The sequence below is a fragment of the Mobula birostris genome, chromosome 2 (genome assembly GCF_030028105.1).
Source record: "Mobula birostris isolate sMobBir1 chromosome 2, sMobBir1.hap1, whole genome shotgun sequence".
NCBI lineage: Eukaryota > Metazoa > Chordata > Chondrichthyes > Myliobatiformes > Myliobatidae > Mobula > Mobula birostris.
The window spans coordinates 209,403,682-209,419,579 of record NC_092371.1 but is presented as its reverse complement, the minus strand read 5'-3'; the positions used below and the strand labels follow the sequence as shown (position 1 = coordinate 209,419,579).

The following is a 15,898-nucleotide window of genomic DNA, read 5'->3' as shown; positions in this document are numbered from 1 at the left end:
GATCCCTGAGGCGCACCACTAGTCACCGACCTCCATGCAGAATATGACCCGTCTACAACCACTCCTTGCCTTCTGTGGGCAAGCCAGTTCTGGATCCACAAAGCAATATCCCCTTGGATTCCATGCCTCCTTACTTTCTCAATAAGCCTTGCATGGGGTACCTTATCAAATGCCTTGTTGAAATCCATATACACTACATCTACACCTCTTCCTTCATCAATGTGTTTCGTCACATCCTCAAATAATTCAATCAGGCTCGCAATGCATGACCTGCCTTATGAGCTGCTCGCTATGACTTAGCCGCTTGCTGTGAACACCAACCTAAGTGTTGGTGTTCTCAACGTACAGTGTATCGGGAGTGAACTTCAAGACCAGAACAGCCTGTATAGATCTGTATTTGGTCCCGGCCTCTATAGCTCTGTCTGCATTGAAGGCCTGATGCTGAGGCCGCAAACACTCTGCCTGAAAGAGAAAGCTGAGCAATGGAGGTGTGACATAGCCACTGAGTGAGAAAACTCTGTTCTCAAAAATGGACTGCCTAATGATGCCATGTCTGTTGGTCTCCTCCTTGAATGTATTCAGTAACTTCTCTTCTTCAGCTCTCTAGGATAGAAATTAGCAACAACAGAGTGAAGAAATCATTAAGGGTTCCCAATTAGTTGACTCCCTTTTGTTCAGGTATCTCTCCTGACCTCCCTCCCCACACAAGTTCCTTCCCTTGGGGAGGAATCCTCTCAGCAGCACTCTTTCAAACCTCTTTTCAATAAGGTTACCTCCTACTCTATCACACTCCAGTCACTATGGATCCAGTCCATTCAGCCCCTTTTCATATGTCAACCCCTTCATCCAGCAATCATCATAGTGAGCCCTCATTGTACTGCCTCCAGCAGAAGGCTGAAGTATATTCCAAGTTAATTGCCCAGTATTGTTGCATCAATACTCCCATGTCCCTTGCCCCTTGTACTCACCTTTAGCATTGTGTGTTGTCTCACACGTAAGTATCTTGCCTTTTAATAACCAAGTTCTCACATGCATTATCACCTTTCAGAATTAACTGATATGGTGGCATTCTGATGCATTAAGCATGTTGAAATTATAATAATATTCTCTTAAAACACTTTTATAACTTAGCCACAATAATTGAAGAGAAAATTGATCATTTTTTTCCTTGAATCTTATTGATTTGTGATTGTAAAATGCTGAATTCTAGTCAGAAAATTCAATAAATATTAATGATTTTTGTATTGAAGTTTCCCAGCATAGAATCAACATGAAGTAATACAAGAAGTGTTTTAATAGTTTAATCAGGAGGCTGCTTGTTACATGTTCCTAAGTCGGCCTGTTTTCTCTATGTGGGCAACTGTACTGTCATAAAGCACTGTCACTAAGCACTGTCACTTAACTGGCCTGTTCTCTCAGCAGATGAAGGGTGTGAGGATGAGGAGGAAGCGGAGAACCTACAGAATGGAAAAGAAAGGGGTAAGCTCATAGGAAATTGGAACGTGATCATGCTTGAGGCTTATCTATGAAGAATTGTTTATCATATGCTTTATTAACTAAATATTATGAGGAAATGTCAAAGTTCAATAAGTGAAACTAATGAGTAAAAGCCTTCAAGGCACAAAAAATAATGTCCAGGGATTTCTGGACTGCTTATCAGTTGCCATGGAGGTCATCAGTGCTATTCGGGCCTATCCAGCTAATCTAGTCCATGCCGATTCTTTGCTAGTACAATCCAAAATATTCACTACCACTTTTTTCCTCTTCACATGTTATTTTAAAAGATGTGGGCCAAGAATCTTATCTGGTACAATATTTTTTCCGGTTGGCTCTTGACGTGAGTTGATAACAGCACATGACGGACGTCGAGCTGTATGACGACCTACCGATGCTCACCACTAAAATTGAGGTGAGAAGACTGCAACTTGCAGGGCACTGTCTACGCCACCCCGAGCTACCTGCCAGCCTAGTCATCATATGGGAGCCCAAGCGTGGGAGGATGAACCCTGGGCACCCTCCCAAGACGATGGCCAACACACTCCTAGAAGACAGCAGCATGGTAGATGTACTGAACACACTGATGAGGGAGAGGGAGAAGTGGAGAGTCCATCATCGTGCCCAACGCCGGCCCCCCCGGGCCTGAGTCAATGTAGGAGTAGGAGTAGTTTTTTTCTTTTGGTACACCATGAAATGATATCAGAAATAGTCCTGCTGTTTCAGTGTATGGCACTGAATATATGACAACATGATTCTGTGTATGCCAGCATGCAAGCCAAGGCAGTATGATATGGAGAGCAAGCTACTGCCCATGTATTAGGCTCCCCTCTCCACACGGTTAATGAATCCAAATGAACGACAGAGACCGATACAGTTTGGCACCAGAAACATCGCAAAAGTTACCAGTCAGCGTTGAACTTAACGAAGGACTGCTTCAGGGACTCCAGATCTGGATTTTTCCTCTGAGTTTAGCCACAAGGCAGTGGAAGTTTGAGATCAGAGTTGCCAATGATGGCTGACAAGCCTCACCTGCCTGAAATGACTGGTTTTAAGGCACCAGTAACCTGCCTTTGCCCTTCTCACTCAATACGGTTCCGCCAGGCTTAGCTAAGCCACACATGATGGCCAGGAGCTGGACTTGGTTGGCAGAGGCTATTTGAGACGCACAGGTAGTGAGAGCTTACCTCCCTCTGGCTATAACAGTCTTAAGGAACCATAAATATCATAACACCAGGATGCAATGAAATCAGAGAGAGTCAGGGAGTTTTGTGTTCAGTGTCTGGAAAAAGTGATATTTGAATTGAGGGGCTTTATTTTTGACTTCTAGTCACAAGCCTGGAGCACTGTTGTCTTTTGTTTAGGGTCTGTGATTTAGTGGGATGCTTCTGAAATACACCTTTCTATCAGGGAGCCCTTTTGGCCCCTCAGATTTCTCCCTTCCTTGTCTTCAGCTGCTGGTGCTTCTCACTAAGGCCAACCTCCGGCTCCTCCCCAGTTCTGCTGTTCCTTTTGTTTGTGCTGCTCTTCAGGCAGCAGCTGATGTCCAGCAGACCCTGGATCTGTCTGCTGCACGTCCTCTGGCATTGCTTTCAGTTTGCTGGGCTCCATGTGTACAACACACAGTGACGACTCTCTGCATCGGTGGAACATATCCTGCAAAGTACCCTGGCTGATGCAGGCATCACAGTCTCATTTTCAGAAGACCAGTGATGTTTTCCACAATATCCTGGTCTGGGCAGGGCTCTCATTTTATTGGTGTTCAGCAGCTGCAGCAGGATCTCAAATCTGGCACTAGAGAAGTATTGCATAACCCTTACCACCACTACTCCCCTCACTTCCTTTTCCATCACTCACCCTCCACATTGATTCTCCCTCAGGCGTTGCTAGCTGAGGAACATGTCTGGCAGTTCATGTTGGCTGAAGCTGAACATATCACATGGGCTTTCTGGAAATGTGATTGACTGTCAGGAGACTGTGTTGGTGATCCACAACCACCTGCACGATTGTGGACTGAGATACAAAGTAAAATGGGGAATAGATCACCTGGCCCTTGGAGTCTGCCCAGCCATTCAATAAGATCACAGCTAATCTGCTCGTTACCTCAGCTCTGCACCTCAGAGGTGACATGATGAGCCGAGTCTCAAAGTAATGAGCTGTTGAAGCCTGGGAAGGAGAGAGAGAGAGAACCTGGTGGCGTGGTATTATGACAATAGCCTATCCCTTCAGAACACAAATTGACTACAGGAAACTAACAGACTGAGACTTGGCGAGGTTGGGTGGAGGGGTGTGGTTGTAATGCACAAACTCCTGTTTATGCCTACAGTGCTGAAGTTGAGAGGGTTCAGAGATTAAGTTCCTAGGAACTTAACATACAACCAGGTTCAAGTACAATTGCAATCCTATTGTTATCAAATCATTGAATTGTCCCTATGTATGATAAAGTGGACTCTTGTGTCACAATCTACCTTGTCATGACTTTGTGCCTTATTGTCTGTGCACTGCACGTGCTCTGTAAAACTTCATTCTGCTTTCCTTTGCACTACCTCAATGTATTAATTTGATTAAATGATCTGTATGGATGACACACAAAACAAAGTTTTCACAGTACCTGGGTACATGTGACAACAGTAATCCTGTTTACCAGTTTACACCCTTGGTGCAGCTCCTCAGAGACCATGTTAGGGATCTGGAGCTGCAGCTTGATGACCTACTGCTTATTAGGGAAAGTGAAGAGGTGATAGACAGGAGCTACAGGGAGGTAGTCATCCCTAGGCTACAGGGGTCAGAAAACTGGGTCACTGTCAAGAGAGGGAAGGGAAATGCCTGGATAGTGGAGAGCACACCTGTGGCTGTCCCCCTCAGCAACAAATATCTTGTTCTGGATGCTGTTGAGGGGGATGACCTGACAGGGGACGCCCACGGTGACTGGGTCTCTGGCACTGAGCCTGGTGCTGTTGTGCAGGAGAGAAGGAGGGAGAAGAGGAATGTGGTAGTCGTAGGGGATTCCATAGTCAGGGGAACGACAGGAGATTCTGTGAGCCTGATAGAGGTACCCGCACATGGTGTGTTGCCTCCCAGGTGCCAGGGTACGGGATGTCTCAGATCGGGTCCTGCATATTCTGAAGGGGGAGGGTGAGCAGCCAGTTGCCTTGATACATATTGGTACCAATGACATAGATAGGACAAAGGAGGAGGTCCTGAAGAGAGATTTCCAGGAGTTAGGAAGGAAGCTGAGAAGCAGGACCTCCAGGGTAGTAATCTTGGGATTGCTACCTGTGCCACGTGCTAGCGAGAGCAAGAATAGTAGGATCAGGCAGATGAATGACTGGCTGAGAGACTGGTGCAGGGGGCAGGGCTTCAGATTCTTGGATAATTGGGATCTCTTCTGGGGGAAGTATGACCTGTTCAAAAAGGACAGGTTACACCTGAACCGGAAGGGGACGAATATCCTGGCAGGAAAGTTTAATAGAGCTATTAGGGAGGGTTTAAACTAATTTGGCAGGGGGATGGGAACCGGAATGACAGAGCAGGGGAAGGGGAAAACAGAAATAAATCTAAGATAGTGAGCAATAAAGCTGTCAGGAAAGACAGGCAAGTGATGGGGAAAATTTGTAGCCATTGGGATGAGTTTCAGTGCAATAAAGTTGCAGTGAAATCAAAGCGAAAAGTACCTAATACTGGTCTTAAGGTGTTATACTTAAATGCACGCAGCATAAGGAATAAGGTGGATGATCTTGTCGTACAGCTACAGATTGGCAGGTATGATATTGTGGCCATCACTGAGACCTGGCTAAAGGATGCATGTCTCTGGGAGCTGAACGTCCAAGGTTACACGCTGCATCGGAAGGATAGGAAGGTAGGCAGAGGGGGAGGCATGGCTTTATTGGTAAGAAATTATATTAAATCATTAGAAAAAGGTGATATAGGATTGGAAGGTGCAGAATCTTTATGGGTTGAGCTAAGAAATAGCAGGGGTAAAAGGACCCTGATGGAAGTTATTTATAGGCCTCCAAACAGCTGCAGGGATGCGGACTACAAATTACAACTGGAAATAGGAAAGGCTTGTCAGAAGGGCAGTGTTATAACAATTGTGGGGGATTTTAACATGCGAGTGGATTGGGAAAATCAGGTCGGCACTGGATCTCAAGAGAGAGAATTTGTAGAACGTCTGTGAGGTGGCTTTTTAGAACAGCTTGTTGTTGAGCCCACTAGGGGATTGGCTGTACTGGATTGGGTATTGTGTAATGAACCGGAGGTGATTGGAGAGATTGAGGTGAAGGAACCCTTAGGAGGCAGTGATCATAACATGATTGAGTTCACTGTGAAATTTGAAAAAGAGAAGCCGAAATCTGATGTGTCGGTATTTCAGTGGAGTAAAGGAAATTACAATGGCATGAGAGAGGAACTGGCCAAAGTTGACTGGAAAGGGACACTAGCGGGAAAGACGGCAGAGCAGCAGTGGCTGGAGTTTATGCGAGAAGTGAGGAAGGTGCAAGACAGCTATATTCCAAAAAAAAAGGAAATTTTTGAATGGAAAAATGATGCAACCGTGGTTGACAAGAGAAGTCAAAGCCAAAGTTAAAGCAAAGGAGAAGGGCATACAAGGAAGCAAAAATTATTGGGAAGACAGAGGACTGGGAAGTTTGTAAAACCATACAAAAGGAAACCAAGAAGGTCATTAAGAGGGAAAAGATTAACTATGAAAGGAAACTAGCAAATAATATCAATGAGGATACTAAAAGCTTTTTCAAGTATATAAGGAGTAAAAGACAGATGAGCGTAGATATAGGACCGATAGAAAATGATGCTGGAGAAATTGTAATGGGAGATAAGGAGATGGCAGAGGAACTGAACGAGTATTTTGCATCAGTCTTCACTGAGGAAGACATCAGCAGTATACTGGACACTCAAGGGTGGCAGGGAAGAGAAGTGTGCGCAATCTCAATTACGACAGAGAAAGTACTCAGGAAGCTGAATAGCCTAAAGTTAGATAAATCTCCCGGACCAGATGGAATGCACCCGCATGTTCTGAAGGAAGTAGCTGTGGAGATTGCGGAGGCATTAGCGATGATCTTTCAAAAGTCGATAGATTCTGGCATGGTTCCGGAGGACGAGAAGATTGCAAATGTCACTCTGCTATTTAAGAAGGGGGCAAGGAAGCAAAAAGGAAATTACAGACCTGTTAGCTTGACATCGGTGGTTGGGAAGTTGTTAGAGTCGATTGTCAAGGATGAGGTTACAGAGTACCTGGAGGCATATGACAAAGTGGGCAGAACTCAGCATGGATTCCTTAAAGGAAAATCCTGCCTGACAAACCTATTGCTATTTTTTGAGGAAATTACCAGTAGGCTAGACAAGGGAGATGCAGTGGAGGTTGTATATTTGGATTTTCAGAAGGCCTTTGACAAGGTGCCACACATGAGGCTACTTAACAAGATAAGAGCCCATGGAATTATGGGAAAGTTACATACGTGGATAGAGCTTTGGCTGATTGGCAGGAAACAGAGCGTGGGAATAAAGGGATCATATTCTGGTTGCCTGCCAGTTACCAGTGGTGTTCCACAGGGGTCCGTGTTGGGGCTGCTTTTTTTTACATTGTACATCAACTATTTAGATTATGGAATAGATGGCTTTGTGGCCAAGTTTGCTGATGATACAAAGATAGGTGGAGGGGCCGGTAGGCTGGGGAAACGGAGAGTTTGCAGAGATACTTGGATAGATTGGAAGAATGGGCTGAGAAGTGGCAAATGAAGTACAATGTTGGAAAGTGTATGGTTATGCACTGTGGCAGAAGTAATAAATAGGCAGACTATTATTTAAATGGGGAAACAATTCAAAGTTCTGAGATGCAACGGGACTTGGGCGTCCTCGTACAGGATACCCTTAAGGTTAACCTCCAGGTTGAGTCGGTGGTGAAGAAGGCGAATGCAATGTTGGCATTCATTTCTTGAGGAATAGAGTATAGGAGCAGGGATGTGATGTTGAGGCTCTATAGGGCACTGGTGAGACCTCACTTGGAGTACTGTGGGCAGTTTTGGGCTCCTTATTTAAGAAAGGATGTGCTGACGTTGGAGAGGGTACAGAGAAGATTCACTAGAATGATTCCGGGAATGAGAGGGTTAACATATGAAGAATGTTTGTCCGCTCTTGGACTGTATTCCTTGGAGTTTAGAAGAATGAGGGGAGACGTCATAGAAACATTTTGAATGTTGAAAGGCATGGACAGAGTGGATGTGGCAAAATTGTTTCCCATTATGGGGGAGTCTAGTACGAGAGGGCATGACTTAAGGATTGAAGGGCACCCATTCAGAACAGAAATGTGAAGAAATTTTTTTAGTCAGAGGGTAGTGAATCTATGGAATTTGTTGCCACAGGCAGCAGTGGAGGCCAAGTCATTGGGTGTATTTAAGGCAGAGATTGATAGGTATCTGAGTAGCCAGGGCATCAAAGGTTATGGTGAGAAGGCGGGGGAGTGGGACTAAATAGGAGAATGGGTCAGCTCATGGTAAAATGGTGAGCAAACGCAATGGGCCGAATGGCCGACTTCTGCTCCTTTGTCTTACGGTCTTATGGTCTAACACCAGCCCCATGTGTACATTTGGTCATCAGAGAGGGCAAGGTAGGGTATTGCAGATCTGAGGATTCTGTGGGGTAGGGTCTTGTCATCTTTGCCTTTTGTCCCAAAGTCCCAACTAAAACCCTACATGCAAATGTTGCTGCAAAAATAACCTCCAGTCAGATTTCCTAAAGACAACAGATTGCCCCTTGAATTAATGGGGAAAAGCACAATGATGTATGCCCAGTTCAGCAGTGATACTTTGATTATCACCATAATTCATACCAAATTTGTTTCAGTAAGGGTAGAACTATGTGTTGCACGAATTGGACATTGTTAGGTGCGTGAGCAATATCGGATGGATGCAAATTACACACAAAATATAAGCCCTAAGCAATCCAATTTTTTGGTAAGTATTTATGAAGTTATTTCTGCTTGACTGTAAAGTTATGATCATGCAGCAAGGCCACTCATCTCATCATGCGTTGAAAGAGCTCTCTCATGTTGTACTGCAGCACAACCTCTTTTCCATCACTCTGGATATCAGTCCTCTTGGTGGTCTAAGTTGTCAATTTTGTTTTGTCACTAAATTGAATTCTAAGAGGCATTAAATTTTCATCAAACTTTGGTTCACTACTGAATTCTTATAAACAAGCTCTGTATAAATCAACCCTGTCGATGTCCAACATTATCTTTTTCCAACTGTTCATTAACACACATGAGGAAGATTATTGTGTAGATTTATTATCTACAAACTACAGTCACTGAATGTTCTCAAAATCACACCTATTTATTAACAAATTCACCACTTTGTGTGACCATGCAGCCTGAATGAAATATCAGTAATAAATCTGAAAATGATCGCTACAATGTTCAGTTGAAATTTCCAAGTGTAAATGTAAGAATACCTAATGGAAAACTGAATAATCTTAATTTCAAATGCTGCTATGAAGATTAAGCATGGATTTTTGATATGTCATATTCTTCTGTGCATCCAGGATGTCTGAGTCAAAATAATGCTGGGGTCCAAGGACTTTTCATCCACAGGGTGCAAGTTCATAGCTCCCAGAAAACCACAACACAGATAATAGGGTTGTGAAAAACACCTATAGTATGCTTGCCTTCAAAGGTCGAACCAGAGAATATAAGAATTACACATCATTTTGCAACTTTACAAAGCCACATCTGGAGTATTGTGCACAGTTCTGGTTGCAACACTAGGGAGTATCTGATTGCACTGGAGCGAGTACAAAGGAGATTCACCAGAATGTTGCCTGGATTGAAGTATTTTAGTTATAGAGAGATATTGGATAGTCTGTGCTTGTTTTCCCTGGAGTGAAGGAGGCTGACGTCATGACCTGAATAAAGTTAAAAGAGGCATAGATGAGATTAATAGTCAGAATCCTTTTTCCCAAGGTAGGGAATGTCAAAATCAGGGGAGCAAGAGGAAAGAGGTGTATAAGTTAGTTGGAAGGGTATTAAAGGAGAGGTGAAAAATGTTTATTACACAAAAAGTGGTTGATATCTGGAAAATGCTGGCAGAGCTGGTGCAGGAGGCAGGTACAATCACAATGTTCACGGCAGCCCATGAGGAGACAAGGCAGACTTGGGTTTCGTGTAAAGGCACCACAAGCAACATGAAGCAGCAAGTTGAAAGGCCCATGTCTTATGCTGTACGACTTCATGACTCTGTGTAATGCTTCATAACATGATGCAAGAGCTGTGGCAATGAGCAATTTTATGACAGAGAATTGTAAATTTTAAGAACAGTTTATAAAGTACAAATAGGATTCAAGATAAGCAGAATGACACTATTATATCCAAATATCTAAATTTCTCTAATAATTTATAAACAGCATGAAAAGCATACTTTCTCCATATAAAAATGCACATGATGCCATAAGTGAGATGTTTGTATGGTTCAAGGCAGTAAGGCCCCAAAAGTTGGTGGTATTCATCCGTGAGCACTGAGAACAACAGTAGCCCATCTGCTTTAGATGTATTTGTTCTCCTTTAAAAATTTGCCCTAAATTGGAAACAACTTGGAGGCTTCGTGATGTGAATTTGTTTTAGCATGGCTCTGCTCATGCCTGTATCTGTAAAATGACATGCAGAAAAGGAGATAAAAGTTTGATGTATTCTGTGGCAGGGTTTATCAGCTTCATGAACACAGGTGAGCAATTTACCTGCAAAGCAGAGATTGAATTTTATTGATATAATTTATTTTCCAACAGGTTAAAGTGGAAAATGGAAGGTGGAATCTAATTCAAGTGAGTGAGTTAATTACAGCTAGTACGTATAGTGATGAAAAGATAATGGAGTCATCATTTATTACCATCGTTTGATTTCAGGCTAAAGATGAAAAGTAAAGTTAACAAATTTACAGTATTTAAAATCTGTTTCTATCTCCAGTGGGAGCTGCTGGAATTTATTCACAGACGTCAATTTCAAAACATTTGGCCAGTTTGTGGGAGTGGCTCCACCAATAGGTTCTAAATCGAATTAAGCAACAGAGCGTGAACTGGCTGAACTCCCCACCTGGGAGTCTGCTGGCTGTGCCTGCTCTGGGGTCAACCTACTACAGTCAAGTTGATTTACTTGTATGTGAAGCCACCTGTAAATGTACGGTCACTTAAATCATTTAATTAATTTTGCTTGCTCCAACTATTTTCACTAGTTATGTGATTTAAATGGTTTAATTAATGTTCTGCATTTCAAATAGTTAATTTTCAGAGTGATTCAATTGAATTGTTATTTTTGCGTGGTTACTAAAAGTCTGGAACATACAGGAACATTCATATGTTTTAACAACTTGGTTTTCCTGACTAAATAACAGTGGATGGGGCATATGCTCACCCATCCACGATGTCATTACAGTGTGTATGCTCCTGCTGTTTTAAAGACCAATCTGGAACCGAGGATCCACTTTATCTGTAGATGGCTGGCTTGCTGCAGGGCAGCATGTTCATGTACTTAGATACCATTTCTGCAGTCTACCCAGAGTTTGGACCTCAATCAGATTTTGTCCTCTTTTCCACACTTGTTTCCCCCATTTCCTTTGATGGCAATTACAGAAATACCAATCACCTCCTTGTACAGTACTAATTAAAATTGATGTAGTAGTGTTCAGAATTACTGGCCTCTAAGTCTAGCCGTGCACATCTTGTTTTTCAAACGTTAGCTGATCTTTTGAACTGCCAGATCTGGTGGGGAGAAAGTATTTCTGATCAGAGGTGCACAAATCACTGTTGGCGGAGGAAAAGAATGTTCATCCAAAACCCACAAGCATGAAAAAATAAGTATGAGTAGTCCAAATGGTCTCTTCATACCTCATGCCTACTCCTCAATTCATAAGATCATGCATCATCACAGTAACAGTTTCCTGCACCAGGAACATCTGAATTGGGAGCAGGAATATATCACTCAACTCCTTTTGTATTCACCATTATTAAAGAACATGATTGATTTGATTCTTGCATGATCTCTGCACTTACGCTACTTCCGTAACCTCCGCCTATCCCTTCCTTCACTTTGTATCCCTTAAAATTTTAAATCAGATCATAAGACCTTAAGGCATAGGAGCAGCATTAGTCCATTCAGGCCATCAAGTGTGCTCTGACATTTCATCATGGCTGATCCCGGATCCAACTCAACCCCATACACCTGCCCTCTCACCATATCCCCTGATGCCCCAAACAATCAGGAATCTTATCAACTTCCACTTTGAATATACCCACGCACTTGGTCTCCACCACAGATTCAGCACTCTCTGGCTAAAAAAATTACTCCTTACTTCTGTTCTAAAAGGTTCGCCTTCAATTTTGAGGCTGTGTCCTCTAGCTCTTGATACCTTGACCAGAGGAAACATTATCTAGTCCTTATCTAGCCCTTTCAGTAGGTTTTAAGCAATATAAAAATGGATACGTCTCTAGGTACTGACGGGATATTCCCTAGGACCTTGAGGGAAGTTAGTGTAGAAATAGCAGGGGCTCTGACAGAAATATTTCAAATGTCATTAGAAACGGGAATGGTGCCGGAGGATTGGTGTATGGCTCATGTTGTTCCATTGTTTAAAAAGGGTTCAAAGTGTAAACTGAGCAATTATCAGCCTGTAAGTTTGACGTCAGTGGTGGGTAAATTAATGGAAAGTATTCTTAGAGATGGTATATATTATTATCTGGATAGACAGGGTCTGATTAGGAACAGTCAACATGGATTTGTGCGTGGAAGGTCATGTTTGACAAATCTTATTGCATTTTTTGAAGAGATTACTAGGAAAGTTGACGAGGGTAAAGCAGTGGATGTTGTCTATATGGGCTTCAGTAAGGCCTTTGACAAGGTTCCACACAGAAGGTTAGTTAGGAAGGTTCAATCGTTAGGTATTAATATTGAAGTAGTAAAATGGATTCAACAGTGGCTGGATGGGAGATGCCAGAAAGTAGTGGTGGATAACTGTTTGTCAGGTTGGAGGCCGGTGACTAGTGGTGTGCCTCAGGGATCTGTACTGGGTCCAGTGTTGTTTGTCATATACATTAATGATCTGGATGATGGGGTGGCAAATTGGATTAGTAAGTATGTAGGTGATAGGTGGTGTTGTGGACAATGAAGTAGGTTTTCAAAGCTTGCAGAGAGACTTAGGCCAGTTAGAAGAGTGGGCTGAAAGATGGCAGATGGAGTTTAATGCTGATAAGTGTGAGGTGCTACATTTTGGTAGGACTAATCAAAATAGTACGTACATGGTAAATGGTAGGGCATTGAAGAATGCTGTAGAACAGAGGGATCTAGGAATAATGGTGCATAGGAAGGTGGAATCTCATGTGGATAGGGTGGTGAAGAAAGCTTTTGATATGCTGGCCTTCATAAATTATAGCATTGAGTACAGGAGTTGGGATGTAATATTGAAATTGTACAAGGCATTGGTGAGGCCAAATTTGGAGTATTGTGTACAGTTTTGGTCACTGAATTATAGGAAAGATGTCAACAAAATAGAGAAAGTACAGAAAAGATTTACTAGATTGTTATCTGGGTTTCAGCACCTGAGTTATAGAGAAAGGTTGCACTAGTTGGGTCTTTATTCTTTGGAACGTAGAAGGTTGAGGGGGGACTTGATAGAGGTATTTAAAGTTGTGAGGGGGATAGATAGAGTTGACGTGGATAGGCTTTTTCTATTGAGAGTGGTGGAGATTCAAACAAGAGGACATGAGTTGAGAGTTAGGGAGCAAAAGTTTAGGAGTAACACGAGGTGGAACTTCTTCCCTCAAAGAGTGGTGGCTGTGTGGAACGAGCTTCCAGTAGAAGTGGTAGAGGCAAGATGGATATTGTAATTTAAAGAAAAATTGGATAGGTATATGGACAGGAAAGGAATGGAAGGTTATGGGCTGAGTGCAGGTCGGTGGGACTAGGTGAAAGTAAGCATTTGGCACGGACTAGAAGGGCCAAGATGACCTGTTTCTGTGCTGTAATAGTTATATGGTTATATGGTTTCAATGAGATCATCACAGATTCTTCTAACTTCCAGTGAGTACAGGTCCAAAGCTGCCAAGCGCTCCTCTTATGTTAGCCTCTCATCTTTGCCTGGAATATAGCCAGTTACTGAGTCTTTGGAAATTTATACTTCTGTATAAAATTTTATAGGGCTTCACTGTAGTATAGTGATCAGCACAACACCATTACAGCTTGGGATGTTGGACTTCAGAGTTCAACTCTAATGCCTTAAGTACGTTCTCCCTGTGAGCACATGGGTTTCCTCTGGGTGCTCCAGTTTCCTCTTACAGTTCAATAACATAACTGGTTAATTGGTCATTGTAAATTGTCCTGTGATTAGGCTAGTATCAACTAGGTTGCTGGGCAGCATGACCTTTTGGGCCAGAAGGGCCTGTTCTGCGCTGTGCCTCTAAAATAAAAATTCCAAATATCAACATTCGTCTGGGTGGAAGAATTTCCTCTCAAGCTGCCCCCTTAATTTGAGATTGTGACCACGGTTTTAAGCTTTCCAGTGAAGGGAAACATCCTGTAAATTTTGCAGGATCTCAGTCCAAACTGTTTAATGTTTCTTTGTATATACCAGGAATCAATCTGATGAACCCGTACCACATTCCTCCATTGCAATTATGTCCTTCTACACCAGCATCCAAACCCAAAACCCAATTTAACACTTCCTGATACCTCTCTGATCAACTGTTGTCACTATTACATAACCTTAAATCCTCTCTGCTGATCATCTTGGTTCAGTAGCTCTTGTGATGGCAGCAGAAACTGGAACATGATTTCCTCACTGTCGAATACCTGTGCCTTGTCTGACTGTTATCTTGAATCCAAAGCCCAATACCAGAAGTACTTCATCCTTCTTCATTAATGGGTAGCCTGCTTTTAAGAATTTATGATCTCATTATTCAGACCTTGCTCCTAAAATCAGTATACTGTATCCTAGATCGTTTTATAATCCAAGATTTCAATCAAGGGATACTGACAGTGATGGCAACAATCCAAGCTTGGGAAACTTGGGTGAAATCATTCTTGCTACTGTCATGTGTGTCAAAGATTAGCTAAAGGCACAGATTGAGGTTCAGATCTGAGAAAATTGTGTGTGTAAAATGAGCTCAATAACATAGCAAAGACCAATTGACCACTATTTTGAAACAAGAGAAAATCTGCAGATGCTGAATGTCCAAGCAAAACACACAAAATGCTGGAGGATCTCAGCAGGCCAGGCAGCAACTATGAAAAAGAGTAAACAGTCGATGTTTCAGGTTGAGTTCCTCCAGCATTTTGTGTGTGTTGCTTGACCACTATCTAGCCTAGAGGACAATTTTGCAATTGCAATATCATCAAATATCAAGTTTGAAATTGACCAGAAATTTGTTCTCTTGGTTTCATCTTCCCACTGTTATATATTTCAGGCACAGTGACTATACGAAGAAACCAATCATATTTGACTTTTGTTCAGCCATTTGAACCACTCCCAGTCAGTTGTTGAGGACATCATCATGTGAATGTAAAAGAAAACAGAACAGCCTTCTACTGAACAATAAACTTCCTGGTTCTACTCATTGAAGGACGTTGGCACAGGAACACATTCATTTCTGTCTTCTAGATCTGGTGCATGCTTTATTTTCTTCTTAAGCAAATTCTTACTTTTTTCTTGATTATGGATTTGTTCAAAGAGTCTAGATATTATTTTCTTATGTGTAAAACGGTAGCATTGGCAACTCAATGCTGGTAACTTATGTAAATGAACTACTGAAGCAGTGGAATTAGTATTGTGTCTTTTGCTGCTGTATTTTTCATATCTGTCCTCTGACAATTTATACTTTGAATTTGTCCTTCAGTGCTTGGAATGCATTTTTTCATTTAAATCTGCTGAGGGTATAATTAAAGGAATTCTTTATTACGTTGCCTAAAGCAGCTGGCAACATTTTTATAGTCCAGCAATGCTGCTCTTGCTATCTTGACATTTCTCAGATTTGAGTTCAAATTAATTTCTCTGATAAAGGTATCATCAGTGGTATCATAATCCACCATTCGATGAAAGTTTGCCCTTTATATGAAACTTCATGAATTCATCTATTTCTATGCTTAGATGCCAAGACCGAAGGCTACAGAAAGCAGAAGTGTCCGAGTTGGAAATTGCTAAAATCATGTGCTGTGCAGGTGTAGTTTTCTCATATAACTGGATGTAGTTATTTCCAGCTGACTCAAAAGACCTGTTTTGTTAGCAAATTGAAGGAGAAATAGGAAATGAAAACAGGTAATTCTGATTAGAGGGCACATATGGAAAGAGACATAAAATTTAATTTTTAAGTTAAAGACCTTTTGTCTCTAAGTATCCAGCAATTTCTTATTTTT

General features: G+C 42.1%; 1 protein-coding gene across 10 annotated transcripts in view; it reads left to right on the top strand.

The window, feature by feature from the left end:
• dtnba (dystrobrevin, beta a) overlaps positions 1-15,016 on the top strand; it is a 505,261-nt gene extending 490,245 nt beyond the window's left edge. For 9 of the 10 annotated variants that reach the window (XM_072251383.1, XM_072251379.1, XM_072251384.1 and 6 more), the window contains 3 exons: positions 1,420-1,479; positions 10,288-10,323; positions 14,953-15,016. In XM_072251383.1, the coding sequence (XP_072107484.1) occupies positions 1,420-1,479; positions 10,288-10,292 (65 nt within the window). In that variant the 3' untranslated portion in view covers positions 10,293-10,323; positions 14,953-15,016. The remainder of the gene's footprint in view (positions 1-1,419; positions 1,480-10,287; positions 10,324-14,952) is intronic. The other variant, XM_072251385.1, reaches the window with a different exon arrangement.
• The last annotated feature ends 882 nt before the right edge of the window (positions 15,017-15,898 follow it).